At 42.3% G+C, this 17,663-nt stretch overlaps 1 protein-coding gene across 1 annotated transcript in view; it reads left to right on the top strand.

Annotated features, from left to right (window-relative positions):
• cntn3b (contactin 3b) overlaps positions 1 to 17,663 on the top strand; it is a 52,405-nt gene that overhangs the window by 16,056 nt on the left and 18,686 nt on the right. The window contains exons 4-10 of the mRNA XM_085776449.1: positions 5,532 to 5,707; positions 10,062 to 10,160; positions 12,645 to 12,848; positions 14,895 to 14,997; positions 15,338 to 15,522; positions 15,930 to 16,066; positions 17,165 to 17,294. Coding sequence (XP_085632575.1) covers positions 5,532 to 5,707; positions 10,062 to 10,160; positions 12,645 to 12,848; positions 14,895 to 14,997; positions 15,338 to 15,522; positions 15,930 to 16,066; positions 17,165 to 17,294 — 1,034 coding nt within the window. The remainder of the gene's footprint in view (positions 1 to 5,531; positions 5,708 to 10,061; positions 10,161 to 12,644; positions 12,849 to 14,894; positions 14,998 to 15,337; positions 15,523 to 15,929; positions 16,067 to 17,164; positions 17,295 to 17,663) is intronic.

Raw genomic sequence — 17,663 nt, 5'->3', positions numbered from 1 at the left:
ATTCACCTGTTTTGCTGTTTGAGTTAGGGTGGGAAAAATAATGAAGAAGAAAAAAAGTGAAAAATACTGTATGGGGTATGTTCAACTGCAGGTTTAAAACCACCAGTCTGTGGAATAGACAGCTTTTACATCTTGTTTCTGAAATCACCATAAATTTTACTACACTGGAATACTGGTGTATTGCCATTTTGTTGTGCTGTATGCTTTCTGGCAAGAATTATTATACATTAGTCGATTCATCATCAGAATTGATCATTTGTTAGTGCTGCATAGATACAGTAAGTTGGAGGTCACAAATAAAAACAGATTTTTTAAGTTTCTAGAAATTGGAACATCATCCTGTATATTTTGCTTAGTTTTTTTCTTTCTTTCTTTTTGTTAGCTATTTATAACATATGGAATGATAGTTGGGGTTAAATGTGCTTGTGCGTAGGAATCCAGCAGTTCAATGGTTGAAATGTAGTTTCAAAGGAAAGGGCAGATATTTTCCTGTGGGCACGTTTTAAAGTGGCTAAAACGAGGTTTTGTGGATGGCCCCACTCACAGCAGCACATCACTCAGCTTATGTGCTGGTGCTCCGGACTGCTTCTATAAACTGGAAAACTGCTGATCTGAATCTACTGCAGGTAACGCACTGATTATAAATAACTACCACACACAACCTCATGTCAAATAACCTGAATAGTCAGTTGATGCTTCTTTTACACTGGTGGTCAAAAACATGACCTACAACGGTCTGCAAAGGAAAAGGCCACAACTGGCAGTGTGAAGTGGCTCTGCAGCACACTGGGTATTTGCTCCTTTGTCTGAGCTATGACGTCTTTCAGATCACAGACACTGCCATCACACCTGTCACCCACGCAGCATGATGCCGTTAGATCAAAAACACAACGGCTACACTGCTCTCGGGCCTGAAACAGTGAGCTGCACCAGCAAAATAAGTTTCAAAAACACACAATCGCTGATTGAAGTGTCTCACATGGAGGCTCCGGCACTTACAGGAGCATCAACCTGGGGATGAGGCGAGACTGATCCATTTTACCAGTCTGCGGCAGCTAACAGCTCACTCTTTCTCCCCTTGTGTCTTTGTGTGTGCGCGCTCTGCAACCGCATGTGGTGACATTGCTCCCTGCAGTTGTGCGTGTCCTGTCAGACAAACTTATCTTGCAGTGTAAAAGGAATCAATCACCTTTCATTATCAGGTTTCTCTGCATTTAAACAACAGTTGAAACAGTATTCTTAACATTTACCAACTGACATCGCTGTAAGGCATCATAACAAATAGCTGACTATAACCTTTATACAGTAACTGCTGACATGATGCTTTATTAACCTTAATTAATGTGTAATAATTTAAAATGATAGATTACTTTGTAGCAAGTCCTTACACAGGTAAATTGCCCTTGCCCTTTGTAGGAGCATATCTGCAGCAGGCGTAACGTTATCTTCATCATGAATAAAATAAATTGTTTCACTGTGGTTTTGTCAACCCCCCAAAAGGTACATTTCTAGACAGAATCCCTGTGTAATGAGTGGTGGTGGGAGGAAGAGGTGGAAGAGCTATAGCAGATGAGGCTGCGGCTGATATCCATGGACGTCGGAACTATTTTCTGAGAGGGGGTGCGGGATTTTTGTTAGGAGAGTCGGACGTTGTCTGAAAATTACCCCCCCCCCCGCCCCGCTCCCTCGTTCACACACACACACACACACACACACACACAGTGTGCCATCTCTCTTTTACGCACGCACGCACGCAGCCATTGCGCATCACTGAAACAACTGAAGCTACTAGACCACACAGCCAGATGCAGCATACATTCAGACAGGAAAAAAACACACTCAGCTTTAAGATATAGCCTAAACAATATAAACAATGCCACGGCGGGCAAAATGCATTAAATGAGGCTTAGCGTTACCTTTAGAAGAGTGCTATGCGGTGAGTGTGGCCATTAAAGAACAGCGTCTTTCCACTGGGTTGGACATTTCCGGGTCCAGTCTCTCTCAAAGGCCAGCTGAAGCACCTGGACTTTTCTTTTATGAAGCATTGCACATTTGTGGTCCGAAAACACCCAAAACGGATCTTTTCTGAAACGATGATGTCATATCCCCACCGCTCTACCTGTACCGAGACACACCGCTGTGTAGCCTAGCAACAGTCTATGGACGTAACTTAACAACAGCGTCTAACTAACTCGGTCCCTCGGACACTGCAGCTGAATCTCGCCCGTTAAATCATTATCGACCGTCATATTTGCACTGACACGACTCCCAGTCAACATTTAATCCACTTCTAATGTCTGGAGTTTGAATACTGCGGGAAGCTTTCTGTCTTCTTCTCTGTTGTTGATGTTTCTGTGTGGCAGCGCTACAGCGCCACACACGCTCCACACAGGCCTGGTGTACTACAGCGTTTTCGACTGAAATGGAGGGAGTGGAGCGCTACAGCAGCCTGACTCCATACGCCAGATGCCAGGCTGCTGTATGGAGCCAGGCAGGCTGCATATCACATCAAAAGCATAGATCTGCCTTATATGAGATAAGTGTAAGTCAGACAAATTCAGTTTTTTTCAGATTTTATTATTATTATTTTTTTAAAGCTAATTCTGTGGATATAGGGAGGCTGGTGGAGTGCGGGAGGGGCGGATGGGAGGGGGTGCGGCCGCACCCCCCGCACCCCTAGTTCCGACGTCTATGCTGATATCCATCCTTGTTTCCTGAATTAAGTCACCGAACTGTTTTATTATCACTGGTGGCAAAATTGTCCATTCAAAGTGTCAAATTTTGAAATATGCTGAAAAGCGCAGCTGGGTGTATAAGATGCCGTGCGGAGAGTGCTGCTGCTGATGTTTTTTCACATTTTCTAAGTGTGAAGGTTCACATTTTTTTCTTTTTTTGTAACTGTCACTGTCACAATGTGAGAAGTTGCAAGTGCAGGTTTGTTGTTTTGTTCACAACTGGTCAGTCACAGGATACATTTCCCTTTTCAAAATGATATTTTAAAGAGTCCAGATGGCATCAGTGTTAACTCTTTTCAAAGTGACAGCAGCCCATTTGCTCCCATTGACCTTTCTCAACCTTAAAATCCTTTAAATCACCTATCTGGATCCACATTGGAAAAAAAAGGACTCTGTAATAATACCTCCCCCCACGTCTTCCTAATATCAGAGCCTGTTGCAGGTGTTTCTGCAGCAACAGTAGGTAGGTGGCTTTACTGATTGTGTTGACCGTGCAGAGACATCATTACACTCAGCCAGCCGTCTGCTCCAAGGGTGTGTGATCTGTCCAGGCTGCCCACCTTCCTCTCCCATTAAGTTCAATCATGCTGGGCCGCTGCAAGTCCAACTAGCTTCTCATCGTTTCCCATTTAACCTCCCCCCCTCCTGTACATACACAATAATCCTTCCTTTGGTACAAATAGAGGAGCGGAAGGACGGGGGAGAATACGAATGGACAAATGCAGGGAAAAACACCTTAGTGATATGTGTGTTGTATTAGAAATGGTCGATTGATATGTCAGTATGTGTTTTCATATTTGTATTTTGAGAAACGTGAGCTTTATCACGACAAGTATAGGGCTTTTGATTGAAATACCATTGTCAGAGCAATGACAAAATCAGTCAGATTAAGTGACACAGGCACAGACTCTTAGATGAATAATGCAGACTACGAAATGAAAGACAGCTTTGTCTTTTGTAGTCTGTCAGGCAGGAAGCCGGGGAGAGCCCTGACTGGCTTTAGGACTGCATGAAGCATCATTCTAACTGCCTATTAGTTTGCCTGGGAGCGAGAAAAAAATAATATTGATTCTTTTTTTTTTCTCCTTATCATTGGAATTGTCATTTCACGGTGCTGTCGCTGAGGCAGTCTTAGACACACGGCATGCCAATAAGCTTTTTGTTTTTCAGATTCTATAAGGAAAAGTAAATTTTCATCTGGTAATGCTCTGAGATAAAGCCCTGCCTCTTATAGGTATCCGTCATTTTGCATCTCCTTTCTATACTGTATATCTTGGGCAGAATGACAAACTGCAGATTTCAGAGAAGGAGATATGAAGTGTTTTCATTGTTCGGCGTGAACATTATTCATTGTTTTGTCTCTGTTGGTAGCTGTGATTAATAGCTGTCACTTCCTGAACTCAGCTTGCATGACAGAGTATCTTGTGACCTTTGCTTGAGGGAAATGGTCTGTAGACAATGCAATATGAAGGTGTCAAAGCAATAATTTGGAAACACAAGCGCACAAACATAAACTAATTAGAAATCACTCAGAGAGACCATCACTCTGCCAAGGCTTGCGCGATTCTTTGGATTTGTAATGTTAATAACACAAAATGTTCTGACATTTTTAATCTACACTCATGCTCAAATTCACTTCAGATTGCACATACAGTAGAAATGCAGTGATGGGGTTTATTTTTCATTCAAGGGTGTGCTGTGATAGATGAAGGGGAGTGCGGCCCACATCTTAACCCAGACACCATCCTGTCTGGACTAATGCAAGCTGCTAATTATTGAGAATTATTCAATTTTAATTGTGTTTTTTTTGTGTGTTTTCTGGTTCAGCTTTTCTAGCCAATCATTGCAAATCATTGCAGCTCAGGTCAGTGAGTGAGGTTCACCAACACAGTTTGAGACAACGTCTAAGAAATGAGCGGAAAAAGGAAAAACATGCTATAAATAGATATTCAGTTGTTTAAATTGTTTATCATATGAATGTTTGAGACAGCGGAATAACATTTGATGTTGTTCACAACCTTGTTTAGTGTGTTAGCAATGGTGGAAAGTGACATACGATAGCTATGACACTGACAGCATTTTGAATGCCAATTGATTTTATATTTTATTTTTTGTTTGTGTTTGTCCAATAATCCATGCATACACACATTGTGGTAGCACCACATTTACTTGAGTAAAAGTACATTTATTATGTTTTCTGCTGCTCTGTTAGCATCATTAACTTTATCTAAATCTGCACCAACACACAGACCATGCTTCATTAAAATTTGTCAACATGCTGTATCGTGCTATTTCCACTAAGTGTTGATTGCATCTGTTCATATGTTGTTGTTTTTTCCGTTGTTTTTGTTTTTGTTGTTTTTCAGACATCCTGCTACCAGACTTACAAACTTGACCAAAAATCTAACCTCGGTGGTTGAAGTAATGAAACTGAGATGAAATGAAATCCTCTCGCAAGAAGGAAAAATCAATATTCACCACAGTAGATCTGCAGGTTTTGGAGTTTAGCCAAAATTAATGGCAAACAAAATACTTCAATGGAGTCAAACTGATGAAAACTGGGAGCTATGGCGTCTCACAATGTTAAGAAAAATGTTATTTCCTCCTAACTTTCTCCCAAGCACTCTCCAAACAGTCAGATTTCTGTATTAATAACAGTGAAACTTACTCTTATTACTCAGCCTTTATCTTCTCAGCATGATGCTGGCGGACCGATCAAATTGATCTCTGGGAAAAACACTGCGAGCATGCATCTCCAGGGGACGCAGCTACTGATTGTGTTTGCGTTTTTTCCAGATGGTCACTAAACGGAACACTCATTGATCTGGGGAATGACTACCGGCGTCACATGTCTGGGGGCAGCCTGATCATTAGCAACCTGGACAAGGACCAAGACACCGGGGCGTACCAATGCACGGCCTTCAACACATGGGGCTCCATCCTCAGCCGCAGAGCCAGCCTCCAATTTGCATGTAAGTGATCCTACAATTGCTAACACATTTCTGGCACCACTCTGACACAGTTATGACATCGTGGCATCTCTTTGTATCTGCCTGAGCCTGAGCCTGACGTGTGTGTAATATGCTTATGGCTCAGGCCTCTTCTTTTCATTTATTATTCCAATTTCTCATTTAAATTGCCCGGGAATAGATTTTTGAGAGGGGAAATGGTAATCGAATGAAATGTCAGATGCAACAAACACAGTGGGTGAGGTAGCTTCTGACTGCCTCACAACTTCATTGATTCTCATTAGTGGCTCAAACTCTGACAGCAACTATGCTCAGTCCGAATTGCCTCAATTTTACTGAGTGATGTGCCAGCCCTCGTGATCCAGACTTTGAAGCAGATGAACACAAATAATGCTTAAGAAGTGTTTGTATCTTTGTAATCACCAGCCACTTCTTTATGTATAATATATACAGCAGATTGTGAGCGGATCAGACGGTGACAGGCTGTCTGCTGCTCTGCCAGCCTCCTGCGCAAAAGATAAAATGTGGGGTTGGAAAGTGATACTATGTATTGGGTGGGGGCCTTCCCTCCAAACAGGCCATGTAGAGGCACCTCTCCCCTCTTCATCAAGCCTGCTGACTATTGATCATGTCCCAAGGATAGAGAGCCTCTCACTTCCTTTCAGGAGATGGGTTGGCATTATCCCTATAGCTCGGTAATGAATCTCACTTTTGGGGGCCGGGTAAAGAGCAGAGCTGCTTGACATTTATTGTCTTGCCTAAAGCCCAGTGAGTGAGGTCTGGCAGATCAGCATTGCTGATACTGTGTGTCTGTGTAATGAGACCACTGCCCTAAGATGGATATGTTGTGCTGATTTGCTGCACCCACGGTAAGCTAACATTTCCTGTACACCTGCTTATCCAATCGGCCAATCATGTAAGAGGGTTTTTTTCCGCTGACTGCAAGAGTGGGGAATACATTTGGGTGTGTGTGTGTGTGTGTGGGGGGGTATTTTAAGTTGTGCAAATCACACAGACTCCAAAGGGATGTCAAAATGAGATGAGGTCAGAAGAATTGTTCAGTATTGGAAATGCCTCCGATGTTGCCGAAAATGCCAGCATCGGTATCGGCGAGTACGGGAGTCCAGGCACTGATCCGTTACCATGTGTATTATAAATAGGAATCTGTTTACCCGTTAAATCTGTGAGCTCTGACTAACGCTACACAGTTCTTCTTTGCCGCTCTTAAAACACTTGTGCTGTGCGGCCATTGGCAGCTACTGATGGGGTGCTGCCCTGAAGATGTGGTCTGTGTGCAGCCACAGTTGAACTCTGCAGTCAGAATGACAGGAGATTGTGTAAAAAATAATGGTACATGGACACAGGGGGACAAAAATGAAGCAGTTTCTTTTTGATTCGATTAAGAATTGCTACCACACTGTACCACATAAAGATGTTTCAATTTACTGTGATACACTTTTGGGTGTCATCCATCCATATCCCACTGCTGCTCCTGTGACCTAGACACGGATAAGTAGTGTATGCACGACTGCCCTGACGTCCCTCTCTCCTGCCAATTCTTCAAGCTCTAGCCAGTAGATGAGAGTCCCTCTCTTGTTTGGACTGAAAGTCAGCTGCTAGCTGCTGTGAATACTGGTAAAATGGATCCATGGCGTCCGTCGTGTGGGCTGGTTCTCCTGACAGTATTGGAGCCTCAGTGTGAGACACCTACAGTACATATTAGCTAGAAGGTAGTTTGCATGGGCTGCTGTGTTTAAACTCCTTTCGCACTGGACCGGGAGGCACAGTAGCATGACATAACTTGAAGTGGGTGTAGCTGCACAGTATGCACTGCCGACTGCAGACAGATCCCTCTGAATCATGTAATAATGTTAAATCATGTAGATACAAAACAGGAGCTTCAGTTCATGTCCAGATCGGACATCAGAAATGGGAACGATAGTCTCTGGTAGTGGTGGCGGAAGGGCTATAATGACACATTTTGGACCCTTAATACTTAACCAATCACCATTTGAATGCTACAGATTATCTGAATATTGTTGCTGACCATGTGCATCACTTTGTGGCCACAGTTAACCACTTTCCAACTTCCAGCAGTATAATTCTGCTTGTCACAAAGCTAGAGTCATCTCAAACTGGTGTCATGAGCGTACTTCGCTGACACACTGCTGAATTTAGTCGAACACCTCTGGGATGTGGTAAAACAGTTTGTAAAAATGATGCGATGCAGTCATGCCAACATGGACCAGAATCTCAAGGGGGAGGCTTCTATGAAGAACTGAGGCTGTCTTGAGAGCAACAGGATTAGTATGATTTACTTTTAAAAGTGTTCAGTAAGCACGACTGCGCTACTCAAAGAAGGTTTGACAGCTTACAAATGAGTTAGTCAATATGGTTACCCATGTCTGTTTCTGTCCGTCTGCAAACTGAAAATGGTAACGATTCACTCATTTGAAAATGAAAATATTTGAAATTGAAAATTGTCCATCTTTGCAGTCTGAGCTGTCCGATCAATCATTTTTTGTCTCTCTGTCCTGGTATCTGTAATCAATTTTGTAAAGAGTGTGATGCTGAAAGAGGAGATATTGACGATCTGAAACATGACTAAGTGAAATGTGGCAACAGACATGACTAAATGTTTGCTACATGTCTGCTGGATATGTCGATAAGCAACTATTTGAAAATTACCATATTACCACTCTTTGTTGTACTCTCCACTCTGAGCATAGGTGATCACAGCGTCGCAGTAAGTAACAGAAGCAATGGCCACAAAGAAAAGTTAAAACCTAAGTTGTGAAATTAGATTTCTTGTATAGCAAACATGCAGCGAGATATCTTTGTACTGTAGTGATCCCTCTAGAGCCAGTAAAAGTAGCTGAAATCTGCTGGACACAATATATATAACAGGAAATGTCTCCACAGCGGCGCCACTGCCTAGACCAATCATTTTCGACCAGTAATGGTCACTCTGTGTAATCGCTAGGCCAGCCATTCTTATATGGCAGAGACTGATTTTACTTACAAAGGAATCACTGCAGCTACAGTGAGTTTGGCCTCCAGCTCTCAGAGTTACAGTGTGTGGTCAGTTCACTCCAGTGAAGCCCATTATTCTTCAGCACAGAGGCCAGAGCAAAGAGGAGTGTCTCCCCTCCAGCACTGAGCCTGCTTCGTCTCTAACCTTCTCTGTGCTGTTCTGCACGATCAGGGTGAAGGAGTCATCCTTTCCTCGTCCACTAAGTAATTAATAGTAGCTCTCTGATTCACCTCCCGCTGCTTCCAAAAGCATTGCTGTTATAATTATCAACCGCTGTTATGCCGGGCTTTTTCAATCAGCCGGGACTGTGAATCTCGCTCCTCGGAATCGTAAATGTCTTTAGGAGATGGACTCTGTATTTACTAAGGCAGCCTGGTGAGATCAGAAGGACATCGCCTCTGTCTGTATTTCAAGTCAGCCATCTCCTCCTGTGGCCTCCTCGGTGTCCTGCCGTGACTTGGCTCTGTTTGATTCCACTGCGGTCATCAGAGAGCTGCTCATTAATCTTACCAACACTCTGTCCCACTTCTCTCCATAATCTTCCTTCTCCTAATTTCCCTTATCGGTCACACTGACTTTCTTTTGTTTGTGTTTGGAAGGCTTACTCTAGGCTGTTAGCCAGAGGGTGCAGACAGAGTGCAGAGCGGACTGCGGCAGCTTCCTTCCATCAGTCATGAAGCCAAGGATGGTTTATCATCCCAGGTTTAGGTTTTCTTTTTTTCCTGCCAGCAACTGTTCATTCATTTGCAGGGGATAGATTGTGCTGAGAGTATTGATGGGGAAGCTAATGCTTTTAAGTGCAAGATTACACCACATTTAATAATGATGTTACTTATTGCTGCTGGCACTGCAAACTGTCATTTGTCATGCACACTCCCCCGTGTTTGCTCAGTCCACGAACAGCCCCCCCACCCCCCCCCACCCCTTGCTCATTTTATCCCATTTTCAGCCTAATCTCTTGCTTGTCTTAAGCGTAGTGTTGCTGAGTAAACATCACCTAGTTGGGTACATCTATTTTATCAACACCCCAGATGCCATTGAAAGTGTTGGAGGCTATCAGGAGGTGTCCCGGGGCAATCAATGATGCCCTATTAAAGTCCCAGGGCACAACATGTAACATCAAAAACATGTCTCAGTGAATCAGTGATGGGAGTTTGGGAAAAAGCATGTTGCCTATTTTCAGATTTATGCTTTTCAAAGAAACCCTTGACAATATGGACTGAAATCCCTTTTTTTGCAGTATAATATCCAGTCTAATATTGATTATTTTACACTTTTGAGCTGCAGTTTCAGTCTTAATTTTTATCTTATTTGACTCATCAGATCTCGAAAACTTCAAAATCCAAACAGTGAGGAGTGCTGTCAACGTCCGTGAGGGCCAAGGAGTGGTTCTGTTATGTGGCCCCCCTGCACATTCTGGAGGTAAGTTTTCTGGATGCCACTTCTGTGCCTTTGCCTGTCGTTTAGACATGACTCACAGGAATTACTCACTCCACATGGCAACCTTTGATAACGGATTACTCCCAAACTTAATCGGTTTTTACACCCATTTATGTGTATGCATGCTCTTGATAATCCTCATCTTATGTTGTTTATAGAGAATGCAATTGAGCCAATACTCACTTTCACTTATTCTGACTTGTTTTAATAAATGTTACATGTATTTTGGTAAATAATTTGCTTTCCTGACCAGGGCTAGATGAGGAGATCAATACAACTATGTCCATTAAATATATACGTTTCAGCAGGTCATCTTAGTTTAGCAGCAGGAAACAGCTACCGTCTCCAAAGGTCACAATATTTGCATACTAGTAAAACTCACCAATGCATGTTGTATATGTCATTAACGGTACAATAGGCCGAGTCTGTTCCATTTGGACAGAGACTAGCTGAGCTAAGATAACCAACTGCTTCAGAAATGGTTTAATTTGTTCCACTGAAGGCCACCACCAACCAGTCAAGTTGCAGGAAATGTGTTTTTGCAGAACATTATGATGTCACAGTGAAGTTGACCTTTGACCATTTGGGTAAAAAATTTCATTATTTGTCTTCCATATTGTGTGAACTTGAATTTGTTACGGCCAAAAAACATGTTTTGGATAAAATCTGTAGAAATTCCGTCAAGGATTTATTTATTTTTTTGTCAAATTCAAGAGGCCATTTTCTGAGCTCTGATCAGGACCTTTGACCTTTCTGACCACCAAAATCTAATGAGTTTATATTCGAGTCCCAGTGAAGTCCCACATTCCCTCAAGGCATTACTTAGATATCATGTTCTCCAGAATGTGACGGACAGACGTACAGTAAGGATGTACGGAAAGGCAACCTGAACACATAATCCCTGCTTCCCTGGCTGTCAGTAGCGTGGAGGCAGAGCAAAGTATTTTATAAACGAGAGGCTACAAATAGCAGATAAAGACGCTGACTGCTCAGCCGCACCACCCTGCAGAAAAGTGAGAACATGGACAATGGCTGCTGCCTAGCTTGTCCCTCTCTTCATACAGTAGCATTCACATTGGAACAACTGATTTCCCTCACAAGAGAACAGTTTCTAGCACAGTGCATTGTACAGCTGGTCTATGGGATAATGGGTCAGAGTACTCTGTGTGAAATACAGTTTGACAGCTTTCCACTCTAACATAGGCTTATACGCAGTTGGCTGCTGCAACCGTAGCACTATTGTGTTTTCTCACATTTTCTGAAGTGAATGAAAGTAAAGCAGTGTGGGCCTGCTGTCCCTTTCTTCATTTTCTCGTCCTGTTGCCCCCTGTCTGAATCTCCCTCCTTTTTCTCTTTTTGCTTTATTTTCCTCTCCCTCTTTTTATTTTCATTTCCACTCTTTAATTTTGAAAGCGTTATTGTGCTACACAGCCTTGGATTTCAAATTTTATCTAATATAATATGGCATCCATTCTGGTTTTCATTGAGCTTCCTTGACCCTGAATTTCTAAAGCACTTTTCTACCACATTCATTGCCACATCTTATACATTGCCACAAAAAATGTCAATGTGTTACTTTTTGTACTGTGACATACACGTGTTTACTCAATCGACATTCATGGGCTGCGTAGGTCATTGTCTGTCTGCTGCATGGTAGCTCTTGTGTTGTATTCCCTCTCCCTCCTTGACTTACAATTTCTTGGCAAAATTCTGTGGCTTCCCATTACAGCCACATAGTTCAGGTGGAGGTTATGCTGACTCTGAACTATGTGGCTCCTGCTTGCCTAGTCAGAGGGAGCTTTTCATCTGCGTCATTGCACCAAGCTAGGACGCTCAGTCCCATTCAGAGCCCAGGGGCTCGCTCCCTCGAGGGGTATGGGGATATGCTTGACAGTCATTGCATACGCCTTTTTACTTGGAGCCCCTCACCTCCGAAGTGGTAGATTACACAGAGTATCTCCGCATTCTCGCAAGTCCGGGCTGTGTGCACTTATCAGAATGACACTGTAATTCATCATGGCAGGTCTCTCTCCTAGACCTGCTGCTACTGAAAGGGCATGACAATGTATTCTTATTGCTTAACGTCACTCTGTCCATCCCTTCCTCCGTTTGTGCCTCCCATGAACTAAGTCACTCAGGGACCCAGCGAAAGGAGGCCACGTGTCAGGGGAGGGCCACAGACGCACTGTAATCCATTTTGTTTTGCTCCCTTTCCTTAGGTCTCCCATTTCTTCTGCACTGATAGCTATTGCATTTGCCATGTCTCGATATCTCTTCCCTAGGAAACTGAGATAAGAGAGAGGGAAATGACATGCTAAATTTTTAAGCCAGTGGCATATGTTTCAGTTCAACTATCCCAGCCACAATCATGACATAGATCTAACATATGTTGGACCAGTCGGGCTTTGGATGAGTAGTGATAGTAGATCATTTCTGCAGTAATAATTGTTTTGACTTTCCCTCCAGAGCTCTCATTTGCATGGATCTTCAATGAATACCCGTACTTCGTTCAACAAGACAGTCGTCGATTCATCTCTCAAGAGACAGGGAGTCTGTACATCGCTAAGGTGGAGCCCTCAGATGTGGGAAACTACACGTGTGTGGTGAACAACACCGTCACCAGGGAGAAGGTGTTGAGCTCTCCAACGCCCCTGGTCCTCAGAAGTGACGGTAAATACATTGCACTACAAGGGGCCTGTGTTGCCCATTGATTTTTAGCTTGGTTTAGGTTTGATTATAGAATAATTATAAAAGTAGCCTAAATGTCATAATGGTATTGGAAATAATCAAGTAAAAAATAAGTGTCACTGGTGTTTCATCTTTTAAGTTGGGTTAGTGTACTATACAGTAATAACACCATAATTGCATTGTATTCTGACTGAAATTTAGCCTGACAAGCCAGACTATATCACTAAAATGTATAGTCTGGAACCGACCGGTAGACCTCGACTCAATCCATGGGGTGGGATGAAGGCTGTCTTTCAAACTGCCTCTGCACGCAATAGGGTAGCGCTACGACCAATCAGAGCAAAGAGCAGGATGTCGTTAGCCTGACAAGCCAATTAAAATGTATGTCGCCATCGCGTTATGCCCGCCGAACGACTCTCTAAACAGATAGAGCGCTGTGATTGGTGAACACAATCGGTGTTCGAGACTCAAAAAGTTCCTATGGCTCGTTTCTAGACCCACCTACGGAGCAAATATTTTTGCTGCCGCTAGGGTGCGTCTAGATTTCTAGGCTAACTGAAATTGCCATTGTGATCAAAATGTAGATTGTCTATTATTTAATTGATTTAATTTAATTTAATTAAGAGACAAAACAAAAAATCTATTCCATCAATATTCAAATATGATTTTTAAATATGAAACTGGTGTTGCATTTATTGATTGCAGTTACATAGTTTTCCATATATTGCAACAATAAAAAAGTCACATCTGACAGTGTTAGATGACACCTAATGCCACTGTTGACAGCTCTGTACTTTAGCTGTTTGAGTTGAGAACACTATTATAGCTCCACAGGACAGACTGCTTCATGTTGGCGGTCTCAGCCTGTGAAATAGTGAAATACGTGCAATCTGACAACTCTGTTCACCAGCTGACTGTCATTCACATTTTACAACAACTGAACTAACTGCTAAGTTTTGCCGGTTCGGTTGGATAAGGTTGGTTGTGTTTCTTTTTCCATAAAACTATTTTTCGGTCAAACATAGTACAGGCAGCCATATTCAGAAATAATAAAACAAAGTAATATTTATCAGTGTACTTTGTCATTACAGACAGAGAAATCAGTAACTGCTGGTTCTAACTTTGATTTACAACATTAATTGAAGTAATTATGAGGTTCACAGTGTAAGGAAAGTTCCTGCCCTTGCAATTTGAAAATTGCACTTAAATGGCAGTGTCAATACCGTAGAATGAAATGTTCATGTATCACTGACATTTCATCAGCATTTCAATGTGTTTCAACAATACAGTATAGGCTGTTTTCACATATAACCAGAAAATCACCCAAAATAATACTTTTTACTATTGGTCAGCACTGTAATGGGTTTGTACAGCACTGTCTTCAGGCACACTCAAAAAAGGGTTTGTTGGTTGAACTACAGGCCAAAAAAAGTGTCATTGTGTAGCAAAGTTTATGTCACATGCTATCAGGTTTGTCTTCCTCCTTGGTAATGTAAATATGTCACACATCACTAACTTAAGCATTTAGATGATTGAGATGCAGGTTGTGTTGAAGGAGACACAACTCTGTATTCTGCAGGTCTTCTATGCTGAGACAGCTTTTATCAGTCCTCTGTGGCTTTTATTCTGAAAATATCCACAGGACTCTATGCCAGCCCTTGCTGCCAGACTATGAGGTTGTAATTGATAATGGTTAAGGGCATACTACTATTTCTCTGAAGAAGTCTTTGACCCACTCTAGTGATGTGAATATAAATAAAGTCATAAATGAAGTTAAATTGCCACAGGTGATAACTCTCTGCCAGCTAGACTTTTCCCTGATGTGTTCTCTAAATCTTTTATAAGACACCTCTGAATTTTTTTTTCCTCGTTACGCGCCCTTCAGTGGTCACTTTTGCTCTGTACGCATAGACCTTTGTGTCAGCCATCCCATTGTGTCATTGCTTTCTCTTTGATCCAGTACATGTGTAATGTCTGCTGTTAATCATTGCTGTAAAAACCTGTCGTCTATTGTCTTCCTTTTTGCAGGAGTAATGGGTGAATATGAACCCAAAATAGAAGTTCATTTCCCTGATTCGGTTCCGGCTGCGAAGGAATCGGTGGTGAAACTGGAATGCTTTGCTCTAGGAAAGTAAGTCAGACCTATTGTGTTCGTGTGACATAAGCTGTAGGCTCATTCATGCATGAATTAGTGCTACTCAAAATGATTTAAGGATGCACAAGCGTAACATTACTCATTCTCAGATTCATCAATCCACAGTAGAGTGAGGGCCGCAGCATGAAAAGACAAGGGAGCAGAAATCAGAGTTTCTTTTAAGAGCTTCTGAAATCTGAGTGATCACAGTTTGATTTATAAGGAACAATAATTCCCAAGGCTTTTGCTTCAGCTTCTTTTCTTCTGTGCTTAATCTTGCTTTGATCATAGCAACTGACAGTTGCCATCACGGAAACTTTTTGTTCCTCTTTTGTAGCCCCGTCCCAGAAATCAGCTGGAGGAGAACCAGTGGTGTCCCTTTTCCCAGTAAAGTCAAAATGAAGAATTCAAACGGCGTCCTTGAAATCCCTAATTTCCAGCAAGAAGACGCAGGGACGTATGAATGTACGGCGGAGAATCGGCGAGGCAAAAATGCTGCACGGGGTCGTATTTCATTCCATGGTTAGTGAACTGTTACAAATTGAATGCATGAAGATGCAGAAATGAACGTGTGCTTGTTACAGATAGACACATTTGAACAGGGAACATGCACAGGAACAGCATTTTGAATTTCATTTGTTAGAAAGGAAACCTAGTTGTCTATAGCATGGAGAGCATAATGTCACCATGAATGGAACTTGTCTGTAAAAGTGAATAGTGTTTAATAGGCTTGCCCAGCAAATAATCAAATCTGTTTACAAACCTGTGTTTTTCATTATGTTTATAATCCACTTGTTAAGTCAAAACTGATGATTTAATGCAAGGCTGCTTTAACAGCTTTATGATTTCTGACACCACTCCTTACTAATCCACTGCTTCTATAATTAAAACACATGTTTGAAAAGGTAATCCTCCCTTTTTTTCCCAAGCTAAACCACACTGGCTCCAGACAATAACGGACACGGCTTTGTCCATCGAGGAAAATCTCTTTTGGGAGTGTAAGGCCAACGGAAAGCCTAAACCGTCCTACAGCTGGCTGAAAAATGGGGAACAAGTGATGGCTGAGGTATGGAGACCTGTTTAGTTTCTCACAGTAATACAAACGAGTGATAAGTGAAAATCTGAATAAATGTGGCGAGAAACATGATGAATTCAGGCGAATGTGGTTTAATGAGTGTGAGAATGGTCCTCCCATAATTGTTTCTCGGAGTGTTTTCCACTGTTGTAATTAGCTTTCATTTTTAAATCCCTTTTACAAGGGCACAGACTAGCTATTGCATTTACACCTGGTAGAGATCCAATCAAAGTTTGTGCCAAACCACCACCAGGCATCTGACTGCATTTGTGTGAATTGGCATCAAAATTAATTATATATTTTTTTTATCTTCGAGGTAAAAAATCCAGATATAGACTATATAAAGTCAGGTGTGAATAGGACATAGACTGATGGACATGTGGTGTAACCCATTAGTTGTTGCCATCTTGGCAGTTTCTGAATCCACCCTGCTGAATCCAGAAAATATAGTTAAGAGGTGGAGTGTGTGGTTTGATAACTGTGGCAAGCATACGCTCTCTCACCTGTCACTCATAGTGGCCACTTCCTCAATAATGCATCAGCATGTTCCTTTAAAAAAGTCAAAGGCAACGAACGCTGCCAAATTCAAACTAGATTTGGTTCACTCTGAAGGCTCACACTGTTTATGTGGTGGCTTTGTGCCGCATCAATATATTCAATTTCATTAAGGCCAAGTCCTCAATATGAATGTTTAACTGAGGAAGCACTGTAATAAGCCACTCCCCCCTGCATCTCTGAGGTTCCCTAACTAGCTCATTGGACTAAAAAGCTCTCAATTCATCATCTGGGACCTGGGTTATAGTATCATAGTGATAACAACAGTGATGGCAACAACTGCAGAAAGCAAATGGCATTTTAATAAGATGCAGGTTAGCGATTTTAGCCACTCACACTCGCTCCTGATCTCCTCCCCCCAATCCCAAACTGAACATACGCAAAATGCCACAAGGCGCTATAGGCTTCTTTTAGTTTCTCCTCTCCTGCTGTCCTCCTCCCTTCATGGTGCCCCAGTAATTGCTGCTGTGCCTTTGGACATATTAGACTGGCCCTGCGATGGATATGCATAACGGTTTTCTCTCTCTTCCTCAGGGCCGGGAACAAATCGAAAACGGGGCCCTCTCTATAGCTGCGTTGAACCTGTCAGATTCCGGGATGTATCAGTGTGTAGCTGAAAACAAACATGGCATTATTTATTCCAGTGCCCAACTAATGGTGTTAGGTAAGCCTGCCTCTCTCCCTCTGCTTTTATCCTGCTTATCTGTCTGTGCGTTTGATCATCTCATAAGATAAAAACCAGCAGCCTGCTACAGCTCTCCTCAGCAATCAGTCTGCAGACTCATTTGATGTCACTATGGGCTCTGCTAGCAAAAATATGAATCTGATGGAGTGTCTCATTTTACTTTCAGTCGTTTCATCATATTGATTTGGATACTACAAACGCATTGCTTTGTGGCATTGTGGGTACTTTCTCATGTAGATGGGTTATTGATTTATTTGCAAAGCTTTGATGACTTCCATCTGACTGACTTGAAAATAATTCAACATGTGATGACACTTGGGTCCAAATGGTGGCTGACAAAATGGGATG

Source organism: Trachurus japonicus, chromosome 5 (assembly GCF_045865225.1).
Source record: "Trachurus japonicus isolate A0001 chromosome 5, Traja_1.0".
Classification (NCBI taxonomy): Eukaryota; Metazoa; Chordata; class Actinopteri; order Carangiformes; family Carangidae; genus Trachurus; species Trachurus japonicus.
Note: the sequence above shows the minus strand (reverse complement) of the source record. Positions and strands in the feature narration are given on the sequence as shown.